The sequence below is a fragment of the Leucoraja erinacea genome, unplaced genomic scaffold (genome assembly GCF_028641065.1).
Source record: "Leucoraja erinacea ecotype New England unplaced genomic scaffold, Leri_hhj_1 Leri_53S, whole genome shotgun sequence".
Classification (NCBI taxonomy): domain Eukaryota; kingdom Metazoa; phylum Chordata; class Chondrichthyes; order Rajiformes; family Rajidae; genus Leucoraja; species Leucoraja erinaceus.
The window spans coordinates 568,819-591,431 of NW_026576443.1; the positions used below are offsets into that span (position 1 = coordinate 568,819).

The 22,613-nt window shown below is 46.5% G+C and overlaps 1 protein-coding gene across 2 annotated transcripts in view; it reads right to left on the bottom strand.

Annotated features, from left to right (window-relative positions):
- Nucleotides 1-638: 638 nt before the first annotated feature.
- The window catches only part of aup1 (AUP1 lipid droplet regulating VLDL assembly factor), a 63,655-nt gene continuing 41,680 nt past the window's right edge, over nt 639-22,613 (bottom strand). Inside the window, exons 9-12 of one of the 2 annotated variants that reach the window (XM_055630818.1) lie at nt 17,440-17,598; nt 3,713-3,888; nt 2,092-2,183; nt 639-1,071 (exon numbers count right to left, since the gene is read on the bottom strand). In XM_055630818.1, the coding sequence (XP_055486793.1) occupies nt 1,008-1,071; nt 2,092-2,183; nt 3,713-3,888; nt 17,440-17,598 (491 nt within the window). In that variant the 3' untranslated portion in view covers nt 639-1,007. The remainder of the gene's footprint in view (nt 1,072-2,091; nt 2,184-3,712; nt 3,889-17,439; nt 17,599-22,613) is intronic. The other variant, XM_055630819.1, reaches the window with a different exon arrangement.

The window sequence follows — 22,613 nt, forward strand, 5'->3', positions numbered from 1 at the left end:
AAGATCATAAGAGGTAGGAGTAGAATTGAGCCATTCGGCCCATCAAGTCCCCTCCGCCAATCAACCATGGCTGATCATTTTAAGATACTGTTATTTGTTTTTAAATCTCTGAATGGGCTCGCCCCGCCTTACCTCTTTGAGCTGCTCCACCCATACGCTCCTGCCTGGTCCCTCAGGTCAGCTGGTCAGCTGCTCCTGGAGGTACCGAGGTCTAATCGGAAGCTCAGAGGGGATAGAGCCTTCTTTGTTGCTGCTCCGGCACTCTGGAACACCCTGCCGTTGCACATCAGACAGGCCCCCTCACTGTCCATCTTCAAATCCAGTGTTAAAACACATTTGTACTCCCTGGCTTTTGACCATGCCTGAGGCTTTGCTTCTGTTTTTATTGTTTTTAATGTTTCTTTATTTTACATGTCTTTTCCTACTATTTCTTTTGATTGTTATTATTGGCGTGTATTAACTTTTTTTGTCAGTGATTAGTGATGTACAGCACTTTGTTGCAACTATGATTGTTTTTAAAGTGCTCTATAAATTAAATTATTATTATTATTATTATTATTATTATCAATCCTGCCTTTTCCCCATAACCTCTGACAATCCGTATTAGTCAGCGTAGGAACTAAGAAATAGTCAGGAGATCAGTTGTAAGCTCTTTATAAAGACTCAAAAAATACAGGGACACCGCCATTTTCCCAGTAGTATCCAGTACAGGAACATGCATGATTGTCATGCAGAATGCTCTGCAGAACTCCTCCCTTCCTCTCCCACCCCGCTCCCCACCCCCCCTCACTAATTGATTATTGAAAAGACTGCCCATAAAACATCTTAAAAATCAGACCCATATTATCGAAGGGAAAGTTTTTCAAAAACAAAAAAAAAAAAAAAGAACAACAATCCCCCCAAAAAAAGGCAAAAGGGGGAAAAAAAAAAGAAAGAAAGAAAATGTTGATTGATGTGCCGTCTCTGTGGAGAGTAGCTGGGCCTGGTCTCAGGTTCCGCGGTGGGTGTCAATGCTCCTGGTCCAGGCTCTCTTTGCTCTCTGTTGGCAGACCGTGTTTATCGATGTATCGCCTGTGATGGACGGGGAGAAGATGGTCAGAGATTACACTAGCGTGCACTGGCTGGGACTGTCCCAACTGCCTTGTGATTGAGGCAGTGCAGCGTAGATTGATCCCTGGGATGGTGGAACTGTCATTGAAGACAGATTGAAGACTAGGCTTGTATTCACTAGAGTTTAGAAGGATGAGAGGAAGGGGGGCATCTTATGGAAACATATAAAATTATAAAAGGTACACAAAATTGCTGGAGAAACTCAGCGGGTGCAGCAGCATCTATGGAGTGAAGAAAATCTTATGGAAACATATAAAATTAAAGGTACACAAAATTGCTGGAGAAACTCAGCGGGTGCAGCAGCATCTATGGAGCGAAGAAAATAGGCGACGTCGCCTATTTTCTTCGCTCCATAGATGCTGCTGCACCCGCTGAGTTTCTCCAGCAATTTTGTGTATCTTCGATCTTCCAGCATCTGCAGTTCCTTCTTAAAATTATAAAAGGACTGGACAAGCTAGATGCAGGAAAAATGTTCCCAATGTTGGGCGAGTCCAGAACCAGGGGCCACAGTCTTAGAATAAATGGGAGGTCATTTAAGACTGAGGTGAGAAAACACCTTTCACCCAGAGTTGTGAATTTGTGGAATTCCCTGCCACCGAGGGCAGTGGAGGCCAAGTCACTAGATGGATTTAAGAGAGAGTTAGATAGAGCTCTAGGGGCTAGTGGAGTCAAGGGATATGGGGAGAAGGCAGGCACGGGTTATTGATAGGGGACGATCAGACATGATCACAATGAATGGCGGTGCTGGCTCGAAGGGCTGAATGGCCTCCTCCTGCACCTATGTCTCTATGTTTAAGAAACAGCAATGGGCCTGGTCCCATGTGCGACTTTTTTGGCGACTGCCGGCACCCGTCATAGGCCGTTGCAGGTCGGCGACCAGAAGCTTTTTCCGCAGGGCATCCAAGGTTAGTTTGCGAGATGTGCAGCTCACCTCCGCTATATGAGGTACAGCATTAAAATGAACCAGTATATGGTACTTACCTCTTTGCATAAGCATATAGGGCGTCTTTTCTATCTTGCAGGGAGAGATGTCGGTCAACTGGCGATTTCTCAAACGTCATTTTGGAAACGGTCTTTATAAGAGAACAAAAATTAGATTAAAAATGCCATTTGGCCTATCATGTATCTACTGCCCCGTGAAATTTGGCTCTGACTATAGTACCCAGAGATCTATCCATCACCAAATAAATTGTCTACAAAGATAGGCACAAAATGCTGGAGTAACCCAGCGGGTCAGGCAGCATCTCCGGAGAAAAGTAATAGGCGACGATTCGGGTTGAGACCCTTCTTTGGTGTGTGCCAGGGACAGGGGAAACTAGAGGTATGGGAAGGTACAGAACCTGCATGACTCAAGAAAGGTGGAGCCCACAATGGTCCATTGTTGGCTGGGGACGAGGGGATGACGAAGGAATACAAACAGTGGAATCAGCAAGAGAACTAGGATGGGGGAGGGATAGAGTGAGAGAGGGGGAATGTACGGGTTACTTGAAATTAGAGAAATCAACGTTCATGCCACTGGGGTGGAAGCTGCCTAAGCGAAATATGAGGTGGTGTTCCTCCAATTTACGCTGGGCCTCACTCTGACAGTGGAGGAGGCCCAGGACAGAAAGGCCAGTGTGGGAATGGGAGTTAAATGGGAGAATGTGCAGCGTAGGTTTACAAGGTTAATTCCCAGGATGCCGGGACTGTCATATGCTGAGAGAATGGAGCAGCTGGGCTTGTGCACTCTGGAGTTTAGAAGGATGAGAGGGTTGCAGGAAAAATGTTCCCAATGTTGGGCGAATCCAGAACCAGGGGCCACAGTCTTAGAATAAAGGGGAGCTCATTTAAGACTGAGGTGAGAACAAACTTTTTCACCCAGAGAGTTGCGAATTTGTGCAATTCCCTGCCACAGAGGGCAGTGGAGGCCAAGTCACTGGATGGATTTAAGAGAGTTAGATAGAGCTCTAGGGGCTAGTGGAGTCCATATAACCATATAACAATTACAGCACGGAAACAGGCCATCTCGGCCCTACAAGTCCATGCCGAACAAATTTTTTTCCCCTTAGTCCCACCTGCCTGCACTCGTACCATAACCCTCCATTCCCTTCTCATCCATATGCCTATCCAATTTATTTTTAAATGATACCAATGAACCTGCCTCCACCACTTCCACTGGGAGCTCATTCCACACCGCCACCACTCTCTGGGTAAAGAAGTTCCCCCTCATATTACCCCTAAACTTCTGTCCCTTAATTCTGAAGTCGTGTCCTCTTGTTTGAATCTTCCCTATTCTCAAAGGGAAAAGCTTGTCCACATCAACTCTGTCTATCCCTCTCATCATTTTAAAGACCTCTATCAGGTCCCCCCTTAACCTTCTGCGCTCCAGAGAATAAAGACCTAACTTATTCAACCTATCTCGGTAACTTAGTTGTTGAGTCAAGGGATATGGAGAGAAGGCAGGCACGGGTTATTGATAGGGGACGATCAGCCATGATCACAGTGAATGGTGGTGCTGGCTCGATGGGCCGAATAGCCTCCTCCTGCACCTATTTTCTATGTCTATGTCTATGATTCCTAACTCTGTGTAAAAATGGGACGGACACCGCCCCCTGGCGTTTACCTTGGGTGCGGGCGCGGCCTTTGGCACCTTCGGAGCGGCGGCGAGGTTGTGAGGCACGGCGTGAGGCGTGTTCGACAAGGAGCAGCTGGAAGGGCTGGCAGACACCTCCTCGGGAGAAAACTCTACTCGTCCCTCCAGCAGGTTGGTGATGGTGGTGTCCACGCACTTTGTACTCACTGAGGGATAGAGAGGTCAAGCAAAGTCAACGGACAGGGTCATGGATGGTGATACATAGAAACATAGAAAATAGGTGCAGGTGGAGGCCATTCTGCCCTTCGAGCCAGCACCGCCATTCATTGTGATCATGGCTGATCGTCCCCTATCAATAACCCGTGCCTGCCTTCTCCCCATATCCCTTGACTCCACTAGCCCCTAGAGCTCTATCTAACTCTCTCTTAAATCCATCCAGTGACTTGGCCTCCACTGCCCTCTGTGGCAGGGAATTCCATAAATTCACAACTCTCTGGGTGGAAAAGTTTTTTCTCACCTCAGTCTTAAATGGCCTCCCCTTTATTCTAAGACTAAGATTGGGAACATTTTTCCTGCATCTAGCTTGTCCAGTCCTTTTATAATTTTAAGAAGGAACTGCAGATGCTGGAAGATCGAAGGTACACAAAATTGCTGGAGAAACTCAAGGGGTGCAGCAGCATCTATGGAGTGAAGAAAATAGGCGACGTTCCTGCATCTAGATTGTCCAGTCCTTTTATAATTGTATATGTTTCTATAAGATGCCCCCTCATCCTTCTAAACTACAGTGAATACAAGCCTAGTCTTTTCAATCTTACCTCATATGACAGTCCCGCCATCCCAGGGATCAATCTCGTGAACCTACGCTGCACTGCCTCAATCACAAGGATGTCCTTCCTCAAATTAGGAGACCAACACTGTACTGAATGGCGGAGGAGACTTGATGGGCCGTATGGCCTAATTTTACTCCTATTCCTTATGGCATTAAGGGGATGGGCGGGGTAAGTTTCCTAGGGTGGTGAGTGCCTGGAACTCTCGAACGTTTACAGGTGTACAGTAGAGAGCATATAGACCGGTTGCATCATGGCCTGGTTCAGCAACAGGAACCGCCAGGAACAAAGATCGCAAAAAACTGGTGAACACTGCCCGGTCCATCATGGGTTCTGACTTCCCCACCGTCGAAGGGATCTACAGGAGTCATGCCTCAAAAAGGCAGCCAGCATCATCAGAGACCCACACCACCCCTGCCATCAGGAAGAAGATACAGGAACCTGAAAACTGTAATGTCCAGTTCAGGAACAGCTTCTTCCCCACAGCCATTAGGCTATTGAAATCTACAACCTCCAAATAAGCTCTGAACTCCATAGACGTGGGGACATTATTTTGACTTAACACTATTATTCCTTCGTTTATTTGTCTGTGTGTGTGTATATATATATATATATATATACACACACACACACACACACACACACACAAATACATACACATATATATATATGTCACGTGTACCGAGGTACAGCGTAGACAATACATGATTACAATTGATCCATTTACAGTATAGACACATGATAAGAGGATAATGTTTAGAAACATAGACAATAAGTGCAGGAGTAGGCCATTCGGCCCTTCGAGACTGCACCGCCATTCAATATGATCATGGCTGATCATCCAACTCAGTATCCTGTACCTCCCTTCTCTCCATACCCCCTGATCCCTTTAGCCACAAGGGCCACATCTAACTCCCTCTTAAATATAGCCAATGAACTGGCCTCAACTACCTTCTGCAGCAGAGAATTCCAGAGATTCACCACTCTCTGTGTGAAAAATGTTTTCCTCATCTCGGTCCTAAAAGATTTCCCCCTTATCCTTAAACTGTGTGACCCCTTGTTCTGGGCTTCCCCAACATCGGGAACAATCTTCCTGCATCTAGCCTGCACAACCCCTTAAGAATTTTGTAAGTTTCTATAAGATCCCCCCCAAACCTTCTAAATTCTAGCGAGTACAAACCGAGTCTATCCAGTCTTTCTTCATATGAAAGTCCTGACATCCCAGGAATCAGTCTGGTGAACCTTCTCTGTACTCCCTCTATGGCTAGAATGTCTTTCCTCAGATTAGGAGACCAAAACTGTACGCAATACTCCAGGTGTGGTCTCACCAAGACCCTGTACAACTGCAGTAGAACCTCCCTGCTCCTATACTCAAATCCTTTTGCTGTGAATGCTAACATACCATTTGCCTTCTTCACTGCCTGCTGCACCTGCATGCCTACTTTTAATGACTGGTGTACCATGACACCCAGGTCTCGTTGCATCTCCTCCTTTCCTAATCGGCCACCATTCAGATAATAATCTACTTTCCTGTTTTTGCCACCAAAGTGGATAACCTCACATTTATCCACATTATACTGCATCTGCTATGCATTTGCCCACTCACCCAGCCTATCCAAGTCACCTTGCAGCCTCCTAGCATCCTCCTCACAGCTAAGACTGCCCTCTAGCTTCGTGTCATCAGCAAACTTGGAGATGTTGCATTCAATTCCCTCGTCCAAATCATTAATATATATTGTAAATAGCTGGGGTCCCATAACTGAGCCTTGCGGTACCCCACTAGTCACTGCCTGCCATTGTGAAAAGGACCTGTTTACTCCTACTCTTTGCTTCCTGTCTGCCAACCAGTTCTCTATCCACATCAATACTGAACCCCCAATACCGTGTGCTCTAAGTTTGTATACTAATCTCTTATGTGGGACCTTGTCGAAAGCCTTCTGAAAGTCCAGATATAACACATCCACTGGTTCTCCCTTATCCACTCTACTAGTTACATCCTCGAAAAATTCTATAAGATTCGTCAGACATGATTTACCTTTCGTAAATCCATGCTGACTTTGTCCATTGATTTCACCACTTTCGAAATGTGCTGCTACCCCACCTGTAATAACTGATTCTAGCAGTTTCCCCACTACCGATGTTAGACTAACTGGTCTGTAATTCCCCGTTTTCTCTCTCCCTCCCTTTTTAAAAAAAGGTGTTACATTAGCTACCCTCCAATCCTCAGGAACTACTACAGAATCTAAAGAGTTTAGTACAAGGCAAAGCCAGGATAGCCCGAGGTAGATAGTAGTTCAGGACTGCTCTCTGGCTGTGGTAGGATGATTTGGTTGCCCGATAACAGCTGGGAAGATGATCACTGATGATCAGTCCGAAGAAGGGCCTCGACCCAAAACGTCACCCGTTCCTTCTCTGCAGAGATGCTGCCTGTCCCGCTGAGTTACTCCAGCATTTTGTGTCTACCTTCAATTTAAAACCAGCATCTGCAGTTCCTTCCTACATGATCAGCCATGATAGAAACATAGAAAATAGGTACAGGAGCAGGCCATTCAGCCCTTCATATTGAATGGCGGTGCAGGCTCGAAGTGCCGAATGGCCTACTCCTGCACCTAATTTCTATGTTTCTATGTTTACACTGGGAATGGAGGGATATGGGCAAAGTGCAGGCGAACAAGAGTTGGTCTTGGCATCATGCTTGGCCCGTACATTGTTGGCTGAAGGGCGTGTTCTTGTGTTGTTGGGTGTTGTCTGCTGTTCTTTGTAAAAATTCCCCATCAATGGTTTATCTTTAAAACGCCCGCCCAATTTCCAAATAAAAAGCAAGCAAGTTCATCCAGCACCTTTCACAAATATTCACCCTAACATGCCAAAGCACTGCACAACCTATGACATACTTGAAGTAAAGTCTCCGTGGCAATGAATCAACTATTTCAGACACAAGTCTCTACAAGCAATGGCACTTAATTCACTGAAAGGCTGGGCAGAACAGAGTTATACAGCACAGTAGCAGGCCCTTCGGCCCAGCATGTCCATGCCAACCAAGATGCCCCATCTACACTAGTCCTACCTGACTGAGGGGTACCGATCTGAAATGTTGCCTGCCCTTTCCCTCCACAGATGCTACCTGACCTGCTAATCAATCCTGACCTGCTCCTCCTCTCCAGCCAATCTAGCTCATGCATTCTGGTCTTGCCCCAAACTTGGTAACTACTGGGCAGTTTAAAACCATCAGTGAAGTCCTTGGGATGACAGTGGGACCTTGCCCGCTTGGTGCTGTATTTAGTGTAGCAGATAAAACCTTGGGTTTAAACACAACCCAGTCTGATATCATTACAGTTACATCACTTTTGGCCCAGAGGAGAATCTTGCTGGTCGTGAAATCTACCACTCCTCCATCTGCTGCTGCTGCTTGGCTGGAAGACGTGATGTTTTTTTTTTAAGGCTAGAAAAGATTAAATTCACATTGAGGGGGTCTGTGAAAAAGTTTTATTTGAATTGGGAACCCTTTTTATCATACTTTGAGGGTCTAAAGGAACTACCTGTTAACTAAGGGCACTTGACAGTAAGTGGGGTGCGGCCTTTATTCTGTTTTGTTACTTTATTATTGTTAAAATGTGCATTTGTATTTGTGTTATATTTGGATTGTGAAAACATTAGCTGCCAAGGCGCGTTTAGGGAGGGTGGGTTAGGGTTATTTTGTTATTATTATTTATAAAAAACAAAATGGAGGGAAATGTAATGCCATACGTCAGATGTACTGTAATTTTTTTTCCCTCCAATAAAAATAAATTAAATATAAAATCCAGCACTTTGTTTTCCCAGTTAACATCTCACATGAAAGGTAACTTTGCAACTTAGATAGTCACACAGTGTGGGAAATAAGCCCTTCGGCCCAACTTGCCCCATTTACTCTCGTCCCACCTGCCATATCCCTCTAATCCTGTCCCATCCAAGTGCTTGTCTAAATATCTCTTAAACACGATGATAAAGTCAATGGGTATTTTTAAAGTGCAGATTGACCGATTCTTGATTAGTACAGGTGTCTGGGTTTATGGGGAGAAGAGTGGGGTTGAGAGGAAAAGATAGATCAGCCATGATTAAATGGCGGAGTAAACATGATGGGCCAAATGACTCAATTCTGCCCCTAGAACTTACGATCGCCCTGCCTCAATTACCTCCTGCAGCAGCTCATTGCATATATCCACCACCCTTTTTGTAAAAAAGTTACCCCTCAGGTTCCTCTTAATTCTTCCCCCCCCCCCCACCTTAAATCACCTTACTAGATCAAGTCCATGATCTTCCAATCTACCTCACAAAATCTGGCACTTTTTAAAAAATCTGCACTTTCCATTATCGTAACAGGGCACTGATGGGCTTGTCCCACTTGGCAATCTTTTAGGCAACTGCCGGTGACTGTCATAGTCGCAGCAGGTCGCCGAAAAACCGGCGACAACCTCCGACAGCACCTACGTCAGGAGAAGTCAAGCTACGCTCATTGACATCAAAACCACTGTCGCCGAAGATTTTTCGACGCGTTGACGCTATGAATTTACCAGAAAGACACGACTGAGGAGGCCACTCCCGGCGACCACTGGTGAACATGTGGCGACAAACTAGTCGCCTGTAGTAGCCAAAAATATTCCCCAAGTGGGACAGGCCCAGAAGTGTACCTGCGATCAAGAGATAAAATGTCCTGCAGTACCATACTAAAGGAGAATGAGGGCGCTCTTCCCCAAGTCCTGGACGATACTGAGTCTCAACAATAATAGATCATTACAATTGAGTCTGAAGATGGGTGTCGACCTGAAACGTCGCTCGTTCCTTCTCTGCAGAGATGCTGCCTGTCCCACTGAGTATTTTGTGTCTAACTTTGGTTTAAACCAGCATCTGCAGTTCCTTCCTACACAATAATAGATGAAAAGCTGCTTATCTGCCCACTGATTGAACAATGCAGGCCTGTTCACTCTAGTTCCAAATGATCACACTTTGTCACCCGGTCCTTACACACAAGGGGCAATAAACAGTGGCCAATTAACTTAGAAACAGTCAGGTTTGGCAGGTATGTGGACAGGACAGGTTTGGAGGGATATGGACCAAACGCAGGCAAGTGTAGATGGGACATGGTTGGCCGGTGTGGGTAAGTTGGACCAAAGGGCCTGGTTCCACGCCGTATCACTCTATGAATGATCGAGTGGGACAAGTCCTTGATTATCTTTGTTGCTTTTCTGAGGTAGCGCCAAGTGTAGATGGAGTCAAAGGTGGGAAGTCTGGTCCATACGCCTATGATCCCAAGTCCAACCAGCTTAAGCGCAAAAGTCACAGTCAGAGGGAGAACGTGCAAACTCCACATGGACAGCACCCTAGTTCTCGTTTATTGTCAGGTGTACCGAGGTACAGTGAAAAGCTTTTTGTTGCGTGCTATCCAGTAGGCGGAAAGACAACACATGATTACAATCGAGCCGTCCACAGTGTAGATACATGATAAAGGGAATAACGTTTAGTGCAAGGTAAAGTCCAATTACAGATAGTCCGAGGACCTCCAATGAGGTAGGTGGGAGGTCAGAACCGCAGTCTAGTTGGCGATAGGATTCAGTTGAAGGTAGACAAAAAATGCCAGAGAAACTCAGTGGGTGAGGCAGCATCTATGGAGAGAAGGAGCTGGCGACGTTTCGGATCGAGACCTTCCCTATATTGATAGGATTCAGTTGTCTGATAACGGCTGCTTACCTCGTCCCCTTGATTCAAGGACCCAAGCAGTCGTTCCAGGTGCAACAGAGGTTCACCTGCACCTCCTCCAACCTCATCTATTGCATCCGCTGCTCTAGATGTCAGCTGATCTACATCGGTGAGACCAAGCGCAGGCTTGGCGATCATTTCGCCGAACACCTCCGCTCGGTTCACATTAACCAACCTGATCTCCCCGTGGCTCAGCACTTCAACTCCCCCTCCCATTCCGAATCCAACCTTTCTGTCCTGGGCCTCCCCCATGACCAGAGTGAGCACCACCAGAAACTGGAGGAGCAGCACCTCATATTCCGCTTGGGCAGTCTGCACCCTAGTGGCATAAACATTGACTTCTCCAGTTTCCTGTAGCCCTTGCTGTCTCCTCCCCTTCCCAGCTCTCCCTCAGCCCTCTGGCTCCTCCTCTTCCTTTCTCCTTCCTTCTTCCCGCCCCCCCCCCACCCCACCCCACGTCAGTCTGAAGAAGGATAAAGGGGAATCCTTTAAAACCGAGATGAGAGAACTTTTTTCACACAGGAGTGGTGAATCTTCGGCCCGAAACGGCTTGCCCAGATTCCCTTGTGGCTAAGGGGATCAGGGGGTATGGAGAGAAGGCAGGTACGGGATACTGAGTTGGATGATCAGCCATGATCATATTGAATGGCGGTGCAGGCTGCCGCACCCTCCTGCACCTAATTTCTATGTCCACCGGCCCGACGTTTTCCCTGTCCATAGATGCTGGGAAGAACCCGCTGACCTTTTTGTCTAACAGTGGGAAGAAACTGACCTGTGTGTGTGTGTGTGTGTTTTCACACTTCTATACCTTTTGCCTGATGGGGGGAGAGGGAGTGACCGGGGTGAGACTGGTCCTTGACTGTGCTGGTGCCCAAGGTTAGAATCAAGACGGAGTCTCTGGCGCCCGTGAGGCAGCTGCACTACCAGCTCCGCCGTTCTGCCTCCCACTGCAGTACTGCCATTTGTGTGAACCTGCTGCGTCTCTGCCATGCATTCCACCAACACTTGATTGAGAGCGGCCGCATGTCTCAGCAAACCGAACCTCATTCAATGCCTTCGAAATTCCAGCTCCCCATTAAATAAAATGGACTTGCTTTTTTTTTTTTTTAATTCCTCTCAGTCATTTAAAATCAGCCACTGGGCTAGAGAGTAAATGAAAATCAACTACATGAACCATTTTTAATTAGAAACTTCTGCATATATATTTGCACATGTTTGCTCCAAGGACAATGACCCATTTTTCTCAGGGTATTCAAGCAAATCCTCATAGTCATAACGTGTGGAAACAGGCCCTTCAGCCCAACTTTCCCACACCGACCAACATGTCCCATCTACACTAGTCCCACTTGACTGTGTTTGGCCCATATCCCTCTAAAAGCCCTGTCCCACGGTACGAGTTCATTCCAAGACTTCTCCCGAGTTTGCCCCGATTCGAACTCGGAGATTTACAGTAATGGCCGCTCGTCTCGACTCCCCCAACATCATATGCTGAGAGAATGGAGCGGCTGGGCTTGTATACTTTGGAGTTTAGAAGGATGAGAGGCTATCTTATGGAAACATATAAGATCATTAAGAGTTTGGACACGCTAGAGGCAGGAAACATGTTCCCGATGTTGGGGGAGTCCAGAACCAGGGGCCACAGTTCAAGAATAAGGGGTAAGCCATTTAGAACGGAGACGAGGTAACACTTTTTCACACACAGGGTTGTGAGTCTGTGGAATTCTCTGCCTCAGAGGGCGGTGGAGGCCGGTGCTCTGGATACTTTCAAGAGAGAGCTAGATAGGGCTCTTAAAGATAGTGGAGTCAGGGGATATGGTGAGAAGGCAGGAACGGGGTACTGATTGGGGATGATCAGCCATGATCACATTGAATGGCGGTGCTGGCTCAAAGGGCCGAATGGCCTACTCCTGCACCTGTTGTCTATTGTCTAATAAAACGCTCTTTTGACTCTGGCTTGACTCTAATGCGAGACTGTATCACTGTTGTCCACACCGTACACAGAGCAAGCTTGGTGCTAAAGTGCCCTCCAGTGGCAGACGCTGGCCATTAATTAAATAAATGTTCACTTTCAAAATGTAGGACTGGGGAAGGAATTGAAGGACAACTGTTGGCACTTATGGGGCAAAGAAGGTTTACGAGGATGTTGAGCTATGAGGGCCTGAGCTATAGGGAGAGGTTGAGCAGGATGGGACTCTATTCCTTGGAGTGCAGGAGGATGAGGGGTGATCTAGTCAATGGATATTTTTAAGGCAGAGATGGATACATTCTTGATTAGTATGAGTTTCAAAGGTTATGGGGAGAAGGCAGGAGAATGGGGTTATGATCTTATAGAGGTGTACGAAATCACGAGAGGAATAGATCAGGTCGAGAGGCACAGAGTCTCTTGCACAGAGTAGGGGAATCAAGAACCAGAAGACATAGATTTAAGGTGAGGTGGCCAAGATTCAAGAAGAACCTTGTCCCTCTTGTGAAGACAAGTTTAGGTCCCTTACAGATACAGACAGGTGAATTTATAATGAGAAACACCGAAATGGCAGAACAGTTAAACAAATACTTTGGTTCTATCTTCACTGAGGAAGACACAAACAATCTCCCAGAAATGCTAGGGGACCAAGGATCTTGAGGGAGGGAGGAACTGAAGGGAATCCACAATAGTCAGGAAACGGTGTTAGATAAACTGTTGGGACTGAAGGCAGATAAAATCCCCAGGGCCTGATGGACTGCATCCCAGAGTATTCAAGGTGGCCCTAGAAATTGTGGATCATTTTCCAAAGTTCTCTCGACTCTGGATTAGTTCCTGTGGACTGGAGGGTAGCCAATGTAACCCCAATTTTTAAGAAAGGAGGGGGAGCGAAAACAGGGAATTATAGACCAGTTAGCCTTACATTGGTAATGGAAAAGATGCTGGAGTCGATGGTAAAGATGTTATAGCAGCGCATTTGGAAAGCAGTGACAGGATCGATCAAAGTCAGTATGGATTTATGAAGGAGAAATCATGCTTGACTAATCTTCTGGAATTTTTTGAGGATGTAGCAAGTAGAATGGATAAGGGAGAGCCAGTGGATGTGGTGTATCTGGATTTTCAAAAAGCCTTTGACAAGGTCCCACACAAGAGCTTAATGTGAAAAATTAGAGCACATGGTATTGGGGGTAGAGTGCTGACATGGATAGAGAACTGATTGGCAGACAGGAAGCAAAGAGTAAGAATTAACGGGTCTTTTTCAGAATGGCAGGCAGTGACTAGTGGGGTGCCGCAAGGCTCGGTGCTGGGACCCCGGTTATTTACAATGTATATTAACGATTTAGACGAGGGAATTAAATGTGACATCTCCAAGTTTGCAGATGGCACAAAACTGGGTGGCAGAGTGAGCCGCGATGAGGATGCTATGAGGCTGCAGGGTGACTTGGATAGGCTGGGTGAGTGGGCACATGCATGGCAGATGCAGTTTAATGTGGATAAATGTGAAGCTATCCACTTTGGTGGCCGGAAGAGGAAGGCAGATTATTACCTGAATGGTGTCAGATTACGAAAAGGGGAGGTGCAATGGGACCTGGGTGTGCTTGTACATCAGTCACTGAAAGTAAGCATTCGGCTCGAAGGGCCGAATGGCCTCTTCCTGCGCCTATTTTCTATGTTTCTATGCACAGCAGGCTGTGAAGAAAGCTAATGGCATGTTGGCCTTCATTGCAAGAGGATTTGTGTTTAGGAGCAAGGAGGTCCTACTGCAGTTGTACAGGGCCCTGGTGAGACCACACCTGGAGTATTGTGTGCAATTTTGGTTACCTAATTTGAGGAAGGACATTATTGCTATTGAGGGAGTGCAGCGTAGGTTTACCAGGTTAATTCCTGGGATGGCGGGACTGACATATGATGAAAGAATGGGTCGACTGGGCTTGTATTCACTGGAATTTAGGAGGATGTGAGGGGATTTTATAGAAACATATAAAATTCTTAAAGGATTGGACAGGCTGGATGCAGGAAAAATGTTCCTGACGTTGGGGGGAGTCCAGAACCAGGGGTCACAGTTTAAGAATAAGGGGAAGGCTATTTAAGACTGAGATGAGGAAAAACTTCTTCACCCAGAGAGTTGTGAATCTGTGGAATTCTCTGCCACAGAAGGCAGCGGAGGCCAATTCACTGGAGTTAGATGTAGCTCTTAGGGCTAAAGGAATCAAAGGATATGGGGAAAAAGCAGGAACGGGGTTCTGATTTGAGATGATCAGCCATGATCATATTAAATGGCTGTGCTGGCTCAAAGGGTCTAATGGGGGGTAAATCTTTCGTACAAAAGAGGGTGGGTGTATGGAAAGAGCTGCCGGAGGAGGTAGATGAGGCAGATACTATTGTGACGTTTAAGAAACAATTAGACAGGCCCATGAATGGGCCAGGTTAAGAGAGACATGGGCCAAATGCAGGCAGGTGGGACTAGTGTAGATGGGCATATTGGTCGATGTGGGCAAGTTGGGCCGAAGGGCCTGTTTCCACGCTGCATTACTCTATGCCTTCTGTATGGTGCTATTTAGTCCTGCCTCTCCTGGCTTTCTCAACCCGACCCCCACAATCAGTGTGACAAGTCCCGACAAGTGTGTGGAATTCTCTGCCTACGAGGGAGGTGGAGGCCGGTTCTCTGGATGCTTTCAAGAGAGAGCTAGATAGAGCTCTTAAAGATAGCGGAGTCAGGGGATATGGGGAGAAGGCAGGAACGGGGTACTGATTGGGGACGATCAGCCATGATCACATTGAATGGCGGTGCTGGCTCGAAGGGCCAAATGGCCTACTCCTGCGTCTATTGTCTATTGTGGCAGCATCTATGGAGAGAAGGAACAGGTGGCATTTCGGGTCGAGACCCTTCTCTCCATAGATGCTGCCTCACCCGCTCAGTTTCTCCAGCATTTTTGTCTACCTTCGATTTTTCCAGCATCGGCAGTTTTTTTTTTTTTTTTAAACACAGAAACGGCGGTCCTCAGCTACAATCTACCTCATTGGAGACCCTCGGACTATCTTTAATCAGACTTCACTGGGCTTTATCTTGTACTAAATGTTAATATACCCCTTATCATGTATCCGTACACGTATCTTGCATTAAATGGTGTACCCCTTTATCCGTACATTTGGATAGAGTGTGGGGGAGAGAGAAAGAATGTTGGGAGGGGTGGGGGTGACGGGTGAAAGAGAGAAAGCTGGGAGTGGCAGGACAAAATCTGGCGTGCAATAAACAGGTGGACGGGAGGGGGGTTCTGACAGGCAGGTGTTTGGAACAAAGGGCAGAGATTAAAGCAGAAGGTGAGCACCCGGAGAAAACCCACGTGGTCACGGGGAGTACATAGAAAATAGACACAAAATTGCTGGAGAAACTCAGCGGGTGCAGCAGCATCTATGGAGCGAAGGAAATAGGCGACGTTTCGGGCCGAAACGTCGCCTATTTCCTTCGCTCCATAGATGCTGCTGCGCCCGCTGAGTTTCTCCAGCAATTTTGTGTACCTTCGATCTTCCAGCATCTGCAGTTCCTTCTTGAACACATAGAAAATAGATGCAGGAGTAGGCCATTCAGCACCTCGAGCCTGCACCGTCATTCAATATGATCATGGCTGATCTCCAACACAGTATCCTGAACCTGCCTTCTCCCCATACCCCCTGATCCCTTCAGCCACATCTAACTCCCTCTTAAATATAGCCAATGAACTGGCCTCAACTACCTTCTGTGGCAGAGAATTCCAGAGATTCACCACTCTCTGTGTGAAAAATGTTTTTCTCATCTCAGTCCTAAAAGACTTTCCCCTTATCCTTAAACGGTGACCCCTTGTTCTAGACTTCCCCAACATCGGGAACAATCTTCCTGCATCTAGCCTGTCCAACCCCTTAAGAATTTTGTAAGTTTCTATAAGATATAACCATATAAAACCATATAACAATTACAGCACGGAAACAGGCCATCTCGGCCCTACAAGTCCATGCCGAACAAATTTTTTTCCCCTTAGTCCCACCTGCCTGCACTCGTACCATAACCCTCCATTCCCTTCTCATCCATATGCCTATCCAATTTATTTTTAAATGATACCAATGAACCTGCCTCCACCACTTCCACTGGGAGCTCATTCCACACACCGCCACCACTCTCTGCGTAAAGAAGTTCCCCCTCATATTACCCCTAAACTTCTGTCCCTTAATTCTGAAGTCATGTCCTCTTGTTTGAATCTTCCCTATTCTCAAAGGGAAAAGCTTGACCACATCAACTCTGTCTATCCCTCTCATCATTTTAAAGACCTCTATCAGGTCCCCCCTTAACCTTCTGCGCTCCAGAGAATAAAGACCTAACTTATTCAACCTATCTCTGTAACTTAGTTGTTGAAACCCAGGCAACATTCTAGTAAATCTCCTCTGTACTCTCTCTATTTTGTTGACATCCTTCCGATAATTGCGCGATCAAAATTGTACACCATACTCCAGATTTGGTCTCACCAATGCCTTGTACAATTTTAACTTTACATCCCAGCTTCTATACTCAATGCTCTGATTTATAAAGGCTAGCATACCAAAAGCTTTCTTTACCACCCTATCTATATGAGATTCCACCTTCAAGGAACTATGCACGGTTATACCCAGATCCCTCTGTTCAACTGTATTCTTCAATTCCCTACCATTTACCATGTACGTCCTATTTTGATTTGTCCTGCCAAGGTGTAGCACCTCACATTTATAAGATCCCCCCTCAATCTTCTAAACTCTAGCGAGTACAAGCCGAGTCTATCCAGTCTTTCTTCATATGAAAGTCCTGCCATCCCAGGAATCAGTCTGGTGAACCTTCTCTGTACTCCCTCTATGGCAAGAATGTCATTCCTCAGATTTGGAGACCAGAACTGTACGCAATACTCCAGATGTGGTCTCACCAAGACCCTGTACAACTGCAGTAGAACCTCCCTGCTCCTATACTCAAATCCCTTTGCTATGAAAGCTAACATACCATTCGCTCAATGAACACACAAACTCTGGACACACGTCCCGGGTCTCTGGCGATGTAAAGGGAGAAACTCTACGGATGCGCCACCGTGCCGCCCATCTGTGGAGGGCGGCGTTTCAGATCGGGTCTCTTTCTCCCTGTCCCTGCCGCCCAAACGTGCCGCGGGGGGTGCGAGCAAGCGAAAATAAAACAGAAATAAGACGATGAGAGGGAAAGGAGCAAGATGAAGTCCTACCTAAGTCCATTTTAATGACATTGATTGGGATGTGAGGCAGCACCTCTTTGACTTGCTTGGCCATCCCCGCGATGCGAATGTCCTCGGCCGACAGACTGCTAATGCTCAGTCCCGGAAGGAAAGTCCGAGGTCGGGCTCCCGAGGGCCGACTGCTCGTTCCTGCAACAAAGCTTCCAATGTTAATTCACCTCCCAGTTACTTGTAGAGTCATGCAGCGTGGAAACAGGCCCTTCGGCCCAACTCGCCCACACCGGCCAACATGTCCCATCTACACTAGACCCACCTGCCTGCATTTGGCTAGAGTCGCTCTAAACCCGTCCCATCCATGTACCTGTCTAAATATTTCATTAGTACCTGCCTCAACCACCTCCAGCGGAAGCTTGTTCCCCCCAACCTACCATCCTTTGCGTGAAAAAATTCACAAGGTGCAGTAGAATTAGGCCATTCGGCCCATCGAGTATACTCTGCCATTCAATCATGGCTGATCTCTGCCTCCTCATCCCATTCTCCCCACAGCCCTTGACACCCATTCTGATCAAGAATTTGTCTATCTCTGCCTTAAAAATATCCACTGACTTGGCCGCCACTGCCCTCTGTGGCAATGAGTTCCACAGATTAACTACCCTCTGCCTAAAGTTCTTCCTCCTCACTGCCTTTCAAAAAGAGCGCCCATTAATTTTGAGGCTGTGACCTCTGGTCCTAGACTCTCCCGCCAGCAGAAACATCCTCTCCAAATCCAAGTTATCGTTCAGGTTCCTATTAAATCTTTTCCCCTCTCACCTTAAACCTATGTCCGCTGGATCCCGATTCCCCTACTCTGGGCAAGAGATTGTGCATCTACCCGATCTACTCCTCTCATGATTTTGCACACCTCTACAAGATCATCAATGGGTGATCGATGGTCAGTGTGGACTCAGGAGGGCCAAAGAGCCCGTTTGCATGCTGTACCTCTAAACTAAATTAAAATAATTAATCACTGACAAGCCCTCCACAGAGGGCAGTGGAGGCCAAGTCACTGGATGGATTGAAGAGAGAGTTAGATAGAGCTCTAGGGGCTAGTGGAGTCAAGGGATATGGGGAGAAGGCAGCCACGGGTTATTGATAGGGGACGATCAGCCATGATCACAATGAATGGCGGTGCTGGCTTAAAGGGCCGAATGGCCTCCTCCTGCACCTATTTTCTATGTTTCTAAGGCATTATCGGAAGTTAAAGCAAATAGAATGAAACGTAATTGGAATGAAACGTAATTTTATAAAATTATAAAAGGACTGGACAAGCTAGATGCAGGAAAAATGTTCCCAATGTTGGGCGAGTCCAGAATCAGGGGCCACAGTCCTAGAATAAAGGGGAGGCCATTTGAGACTGAGGTGAGAAAAAACTTTTTCACCCAAAGTTGTGAATTTGTGGAATTCCCTGCCACAGAGGGCAGTGGAGGCCAAGTCACTGGATGGATTTAAGAGAGTTAGATAGAGCTCTAGGGGCTAGTGGAGTCATGGGATATGGGGAGAAGGCAGGCACGGGTTTTTGATTGGGGACGATCAGCCATGATCGCAAGGAATGGCGGTGCTGGCTCGAGGGGACGAATGGCCTCCTCCTGCACCCATTTTATATGTTTCTATGTTTCTAGAATGAAAACGTAATCGCCTTGGCTGGGACATTGAACCAGTGGCTAGTGAGATTATATAAGGACATGAGAACAGAAATATTCACCTCATTTAAAAATGAATTTGTGAAACAGAGGAGGATGACAAATCTCCAAGTTTCCTGATGGCAGTGCAAACAGTGTAGATGGAAACGTTAAACACAAGAGACATCAATAGATCAAAGTGGGCTGATCTGAGGTATTTGGATTTCAGTCTCGGAAAATATGGGGACAATTACTTTGGACCAAAAATGGATAGAACAGCAATTTTAAACAGCAAAAGGGTAGAGGCAGTGAAAGCCCAGTGGGATTCAGGATCCACAAACATTAATCTTTAATATGTCAGCAGCTGGTACCTAAACTAATCACAAAAGAGCTAATGGAATGCTGATCTTTACAAGATCTAGAGGATTGGAATACATGGGGATGGAAACTATGTTACATCAATGCGAGGTTATTGCCAGGACTTGAAAGCAGAGAGTTGCTGCTTTACAGCGCCAGAGACCCGGGTTCCATCCCGACTATGGGCGCTGCCTGTACAGAGTTTGTACCTCTCCCCACGACTGTGTGGGTTTTCTCCGGGTGCTCCGGTTTCTTCCCACACTCAAAAGACACGCAGGTTTGTAGGTTAATTGACTCCGGTGAATTTGTAAATTGTCTCTAGTGTATGGGATAGTGCCAGTGTACGGGGTCATCGCTGGTCGGCGCAGACTTCGGCCCACCGAGTCCGCACCGAGCAGCGATCCCCGCACATTAACACACTAGGGACAAGTCAATCAACCTACAAACCTGCACGTCTTTGGAGTGTGGGAGGAAAGCGAAGATCTCAGAGAAAACCCACGCAGGTCACGGGGAGAACGTACAAACTCCGTACAGACAGCACCCACAGACCGGTTGTAACCCAGGTCTGTGGCGCTTTAAGCGCTGTAAGACAGCAACTCTACCGTCTGCGCCACTCTTTGACTTAGGGGTATGACGTGCTCTATTAAGCCTCTCAGATCAAATGACAGGAATGAAGTTTGAAACATCTCGACGCGCCATGGGTGGTATCAATTTAGAAATCTCTTCCCACAAACGGCAAGCGATGTTGGGCCAGCTGTTAATTTTACATCTGAGATTGATAGGCTGTTATTAACCCAGGGTATTAAGGGATTTGGGACAAAGGAATGTAAAAGGAGAAGTCACGGTGATCAGTCATGACCTCAATTAGTAGAGGAACGCACTCAAGGGGTGAAATGACCCAGTATTGTTGCTCCCATGTCCTCAAAATAATTAACCTTTATTTGGGCTTCTCCTGTTGAGTGCTGCATGTTGATAGAAGTTACATTCGTCCTTGGATTTAAATTCAATGCTGAACAATTAACTTTGCAATTTAATATGATGAACAATTTGAGGTTTCTTATTTAGTAGTCCCCTAGCAAGAAACATAGGAAATAGGTGCAGGAGTAGGCCATTCGGCCCTTCGAGCCTGCACCGCCATTCAATATGATCATGGCTGATCATCCAACTCAGTATCCTGTACCTGCCTTCTCTCCATACCCCCTGATCCCTTTAGCCACAAGGGCCACATCTAACTCCCTCTTAAATATAGCCAATGAAATGGCCTCAACTACCTTCTGTGGCAGAGAATTCCAGAAAAGCATTGAAACATATAAGATTATTAAGGGTTTGGACAGGCTAGGGGCAGGAAACATGTTCCCGATGTTGGGGGAGTCCAGAACCAGGGGCCACAGTTTAAGAATAAGGGATAAGCCATTTAGAACGGAGACGAGGAACTTTTTCTCACAAGAGAGTTGTGAGTCTGTGGAATCCTCTACCTCAGAGGGTGGTGGAGGCCAGTTCTCTGGATACTTTCAAGAGAGAGCTAGATAGGGCTCTTAAACATAGCGGAGTCAGGAGATATGGGGAGAATGCAGGAACGGGGTACCGATTGTGGATGATCAGCCATGGCGGTGCTGGCTCGAAGGGCTGAACGGCCTACTCCTGCACCTATTGTCTATCATGTTATACAAGGCTTTGGTGAAGCCACACGAAGAGCAGTGTTCAGTTTTGCTTGCCATGTTATAGGAAAGATGTTGTCATGCTGGAAAGGGCACAGAGATAATGTACGAGGATGTTGCCAGGGCCTGAGCTGTCTGGAGAGGTTGAGCAGGTTTTGGCCCTATTCCTTGGAGCGCAGCAGGATGAGGGGCAATCTTATAGAGGTGGACAAAATCATGATAGGAATAGATCAAGTAAAGGCACAATCTTTGGCGCAGAGTAGGAGATTAAAGTAGCCTCAAAAAGGCTGGCAGTATCATCAAGGACCCACACCATCCTGGCCACACACTCGGAGCCTGAAGACTGCAACGTCCAGGTTCAGGAATAGCTACTTCCCCACAGCCATCAGGCTATTAAACTTGGCTCGAACAAAACTCTGAACATTAATAGCCCATTATCTGTTATTTGCACTTTATCAGTTTATTTATTCATGTGTGTATATATTTATATAATGATATATGGACACACTGATCTGTTTTGTATTCATGCCTACTATGTTCTGTGTGCTGAAGCAAAGGAAGAATTTCATTGTCCTATCAGGGACACATGACAATAAACTCACTTGAACTTGATTCTAGAACCAGAAGACATAGGTTTAGAGATGGGGGAAAGATTTAATAGGAATCTGAGGGGTAACTTCTTTACACAAAGACTAGTGGGTGTATGGCACAGGAGGTCGTTGAGAAGAAATTCAAGAAGCATGGATAGGAGAGGTTCGGAAGTATGGGTTTAGAGGGATAGACAATAGGTGCAGGAGTAGGCCATTTGAGCCATTCCCTGTCATCATGGCTGATCATCCACATTCAGTACCCGGTTCCTGCCTTCTCACCATATCCCCCAGACTCCGCTATCTTTAAGAGCTCTATCTAACCCTCTCTTGAAAGCATCCAGAGAATCGGCCTCCACTGCCTTCTGCGGCAGAGAATTCCATATTCACAACTCTCTGGGTGAAAAAGAAAAATCTCCGTTCTAAAAGGCCAACCCTTTATGCTCAAAGGGGCCAAACACACGCTGGTGGGACGAATGAAGATGTTGGCCGTTGTGAGGCTCTCTGAAGCGATTACATTAATTCCATATCCCTCTGTGCCTTACCTAATGACATTGGATGGGGCAAGTTGGGACTAAGTTTCAAACTCTAACTAAACTAAAGGTCTGTAGCAGACTGCAAAGTGTCTGAGCTGGTGTACATTTGACCTGCAGTAGCTCAGCAGCTGCGGTAATGCTTTGGTCTAAACACCAATGATATTCAAGGCTGAACATGGGACATATGCATGACTATGACCAGGCATGATATTCACCTCCAGAAAAAAGTCGGAAGTATTGGCTGGGGTTCAGGAGGCTGGTTAGGCCCCTCCCATTAGGGGTTCAGGGGGCTCCTGTATTTTCAATAAACTGAAAGTGATTACCAAGCTTTCAGCTGGTAGTTTACAAAATAGTTTACAAAAAAAAAATTCTAACACATAACCAGTAAAATAACCCCCAAAAGATAAA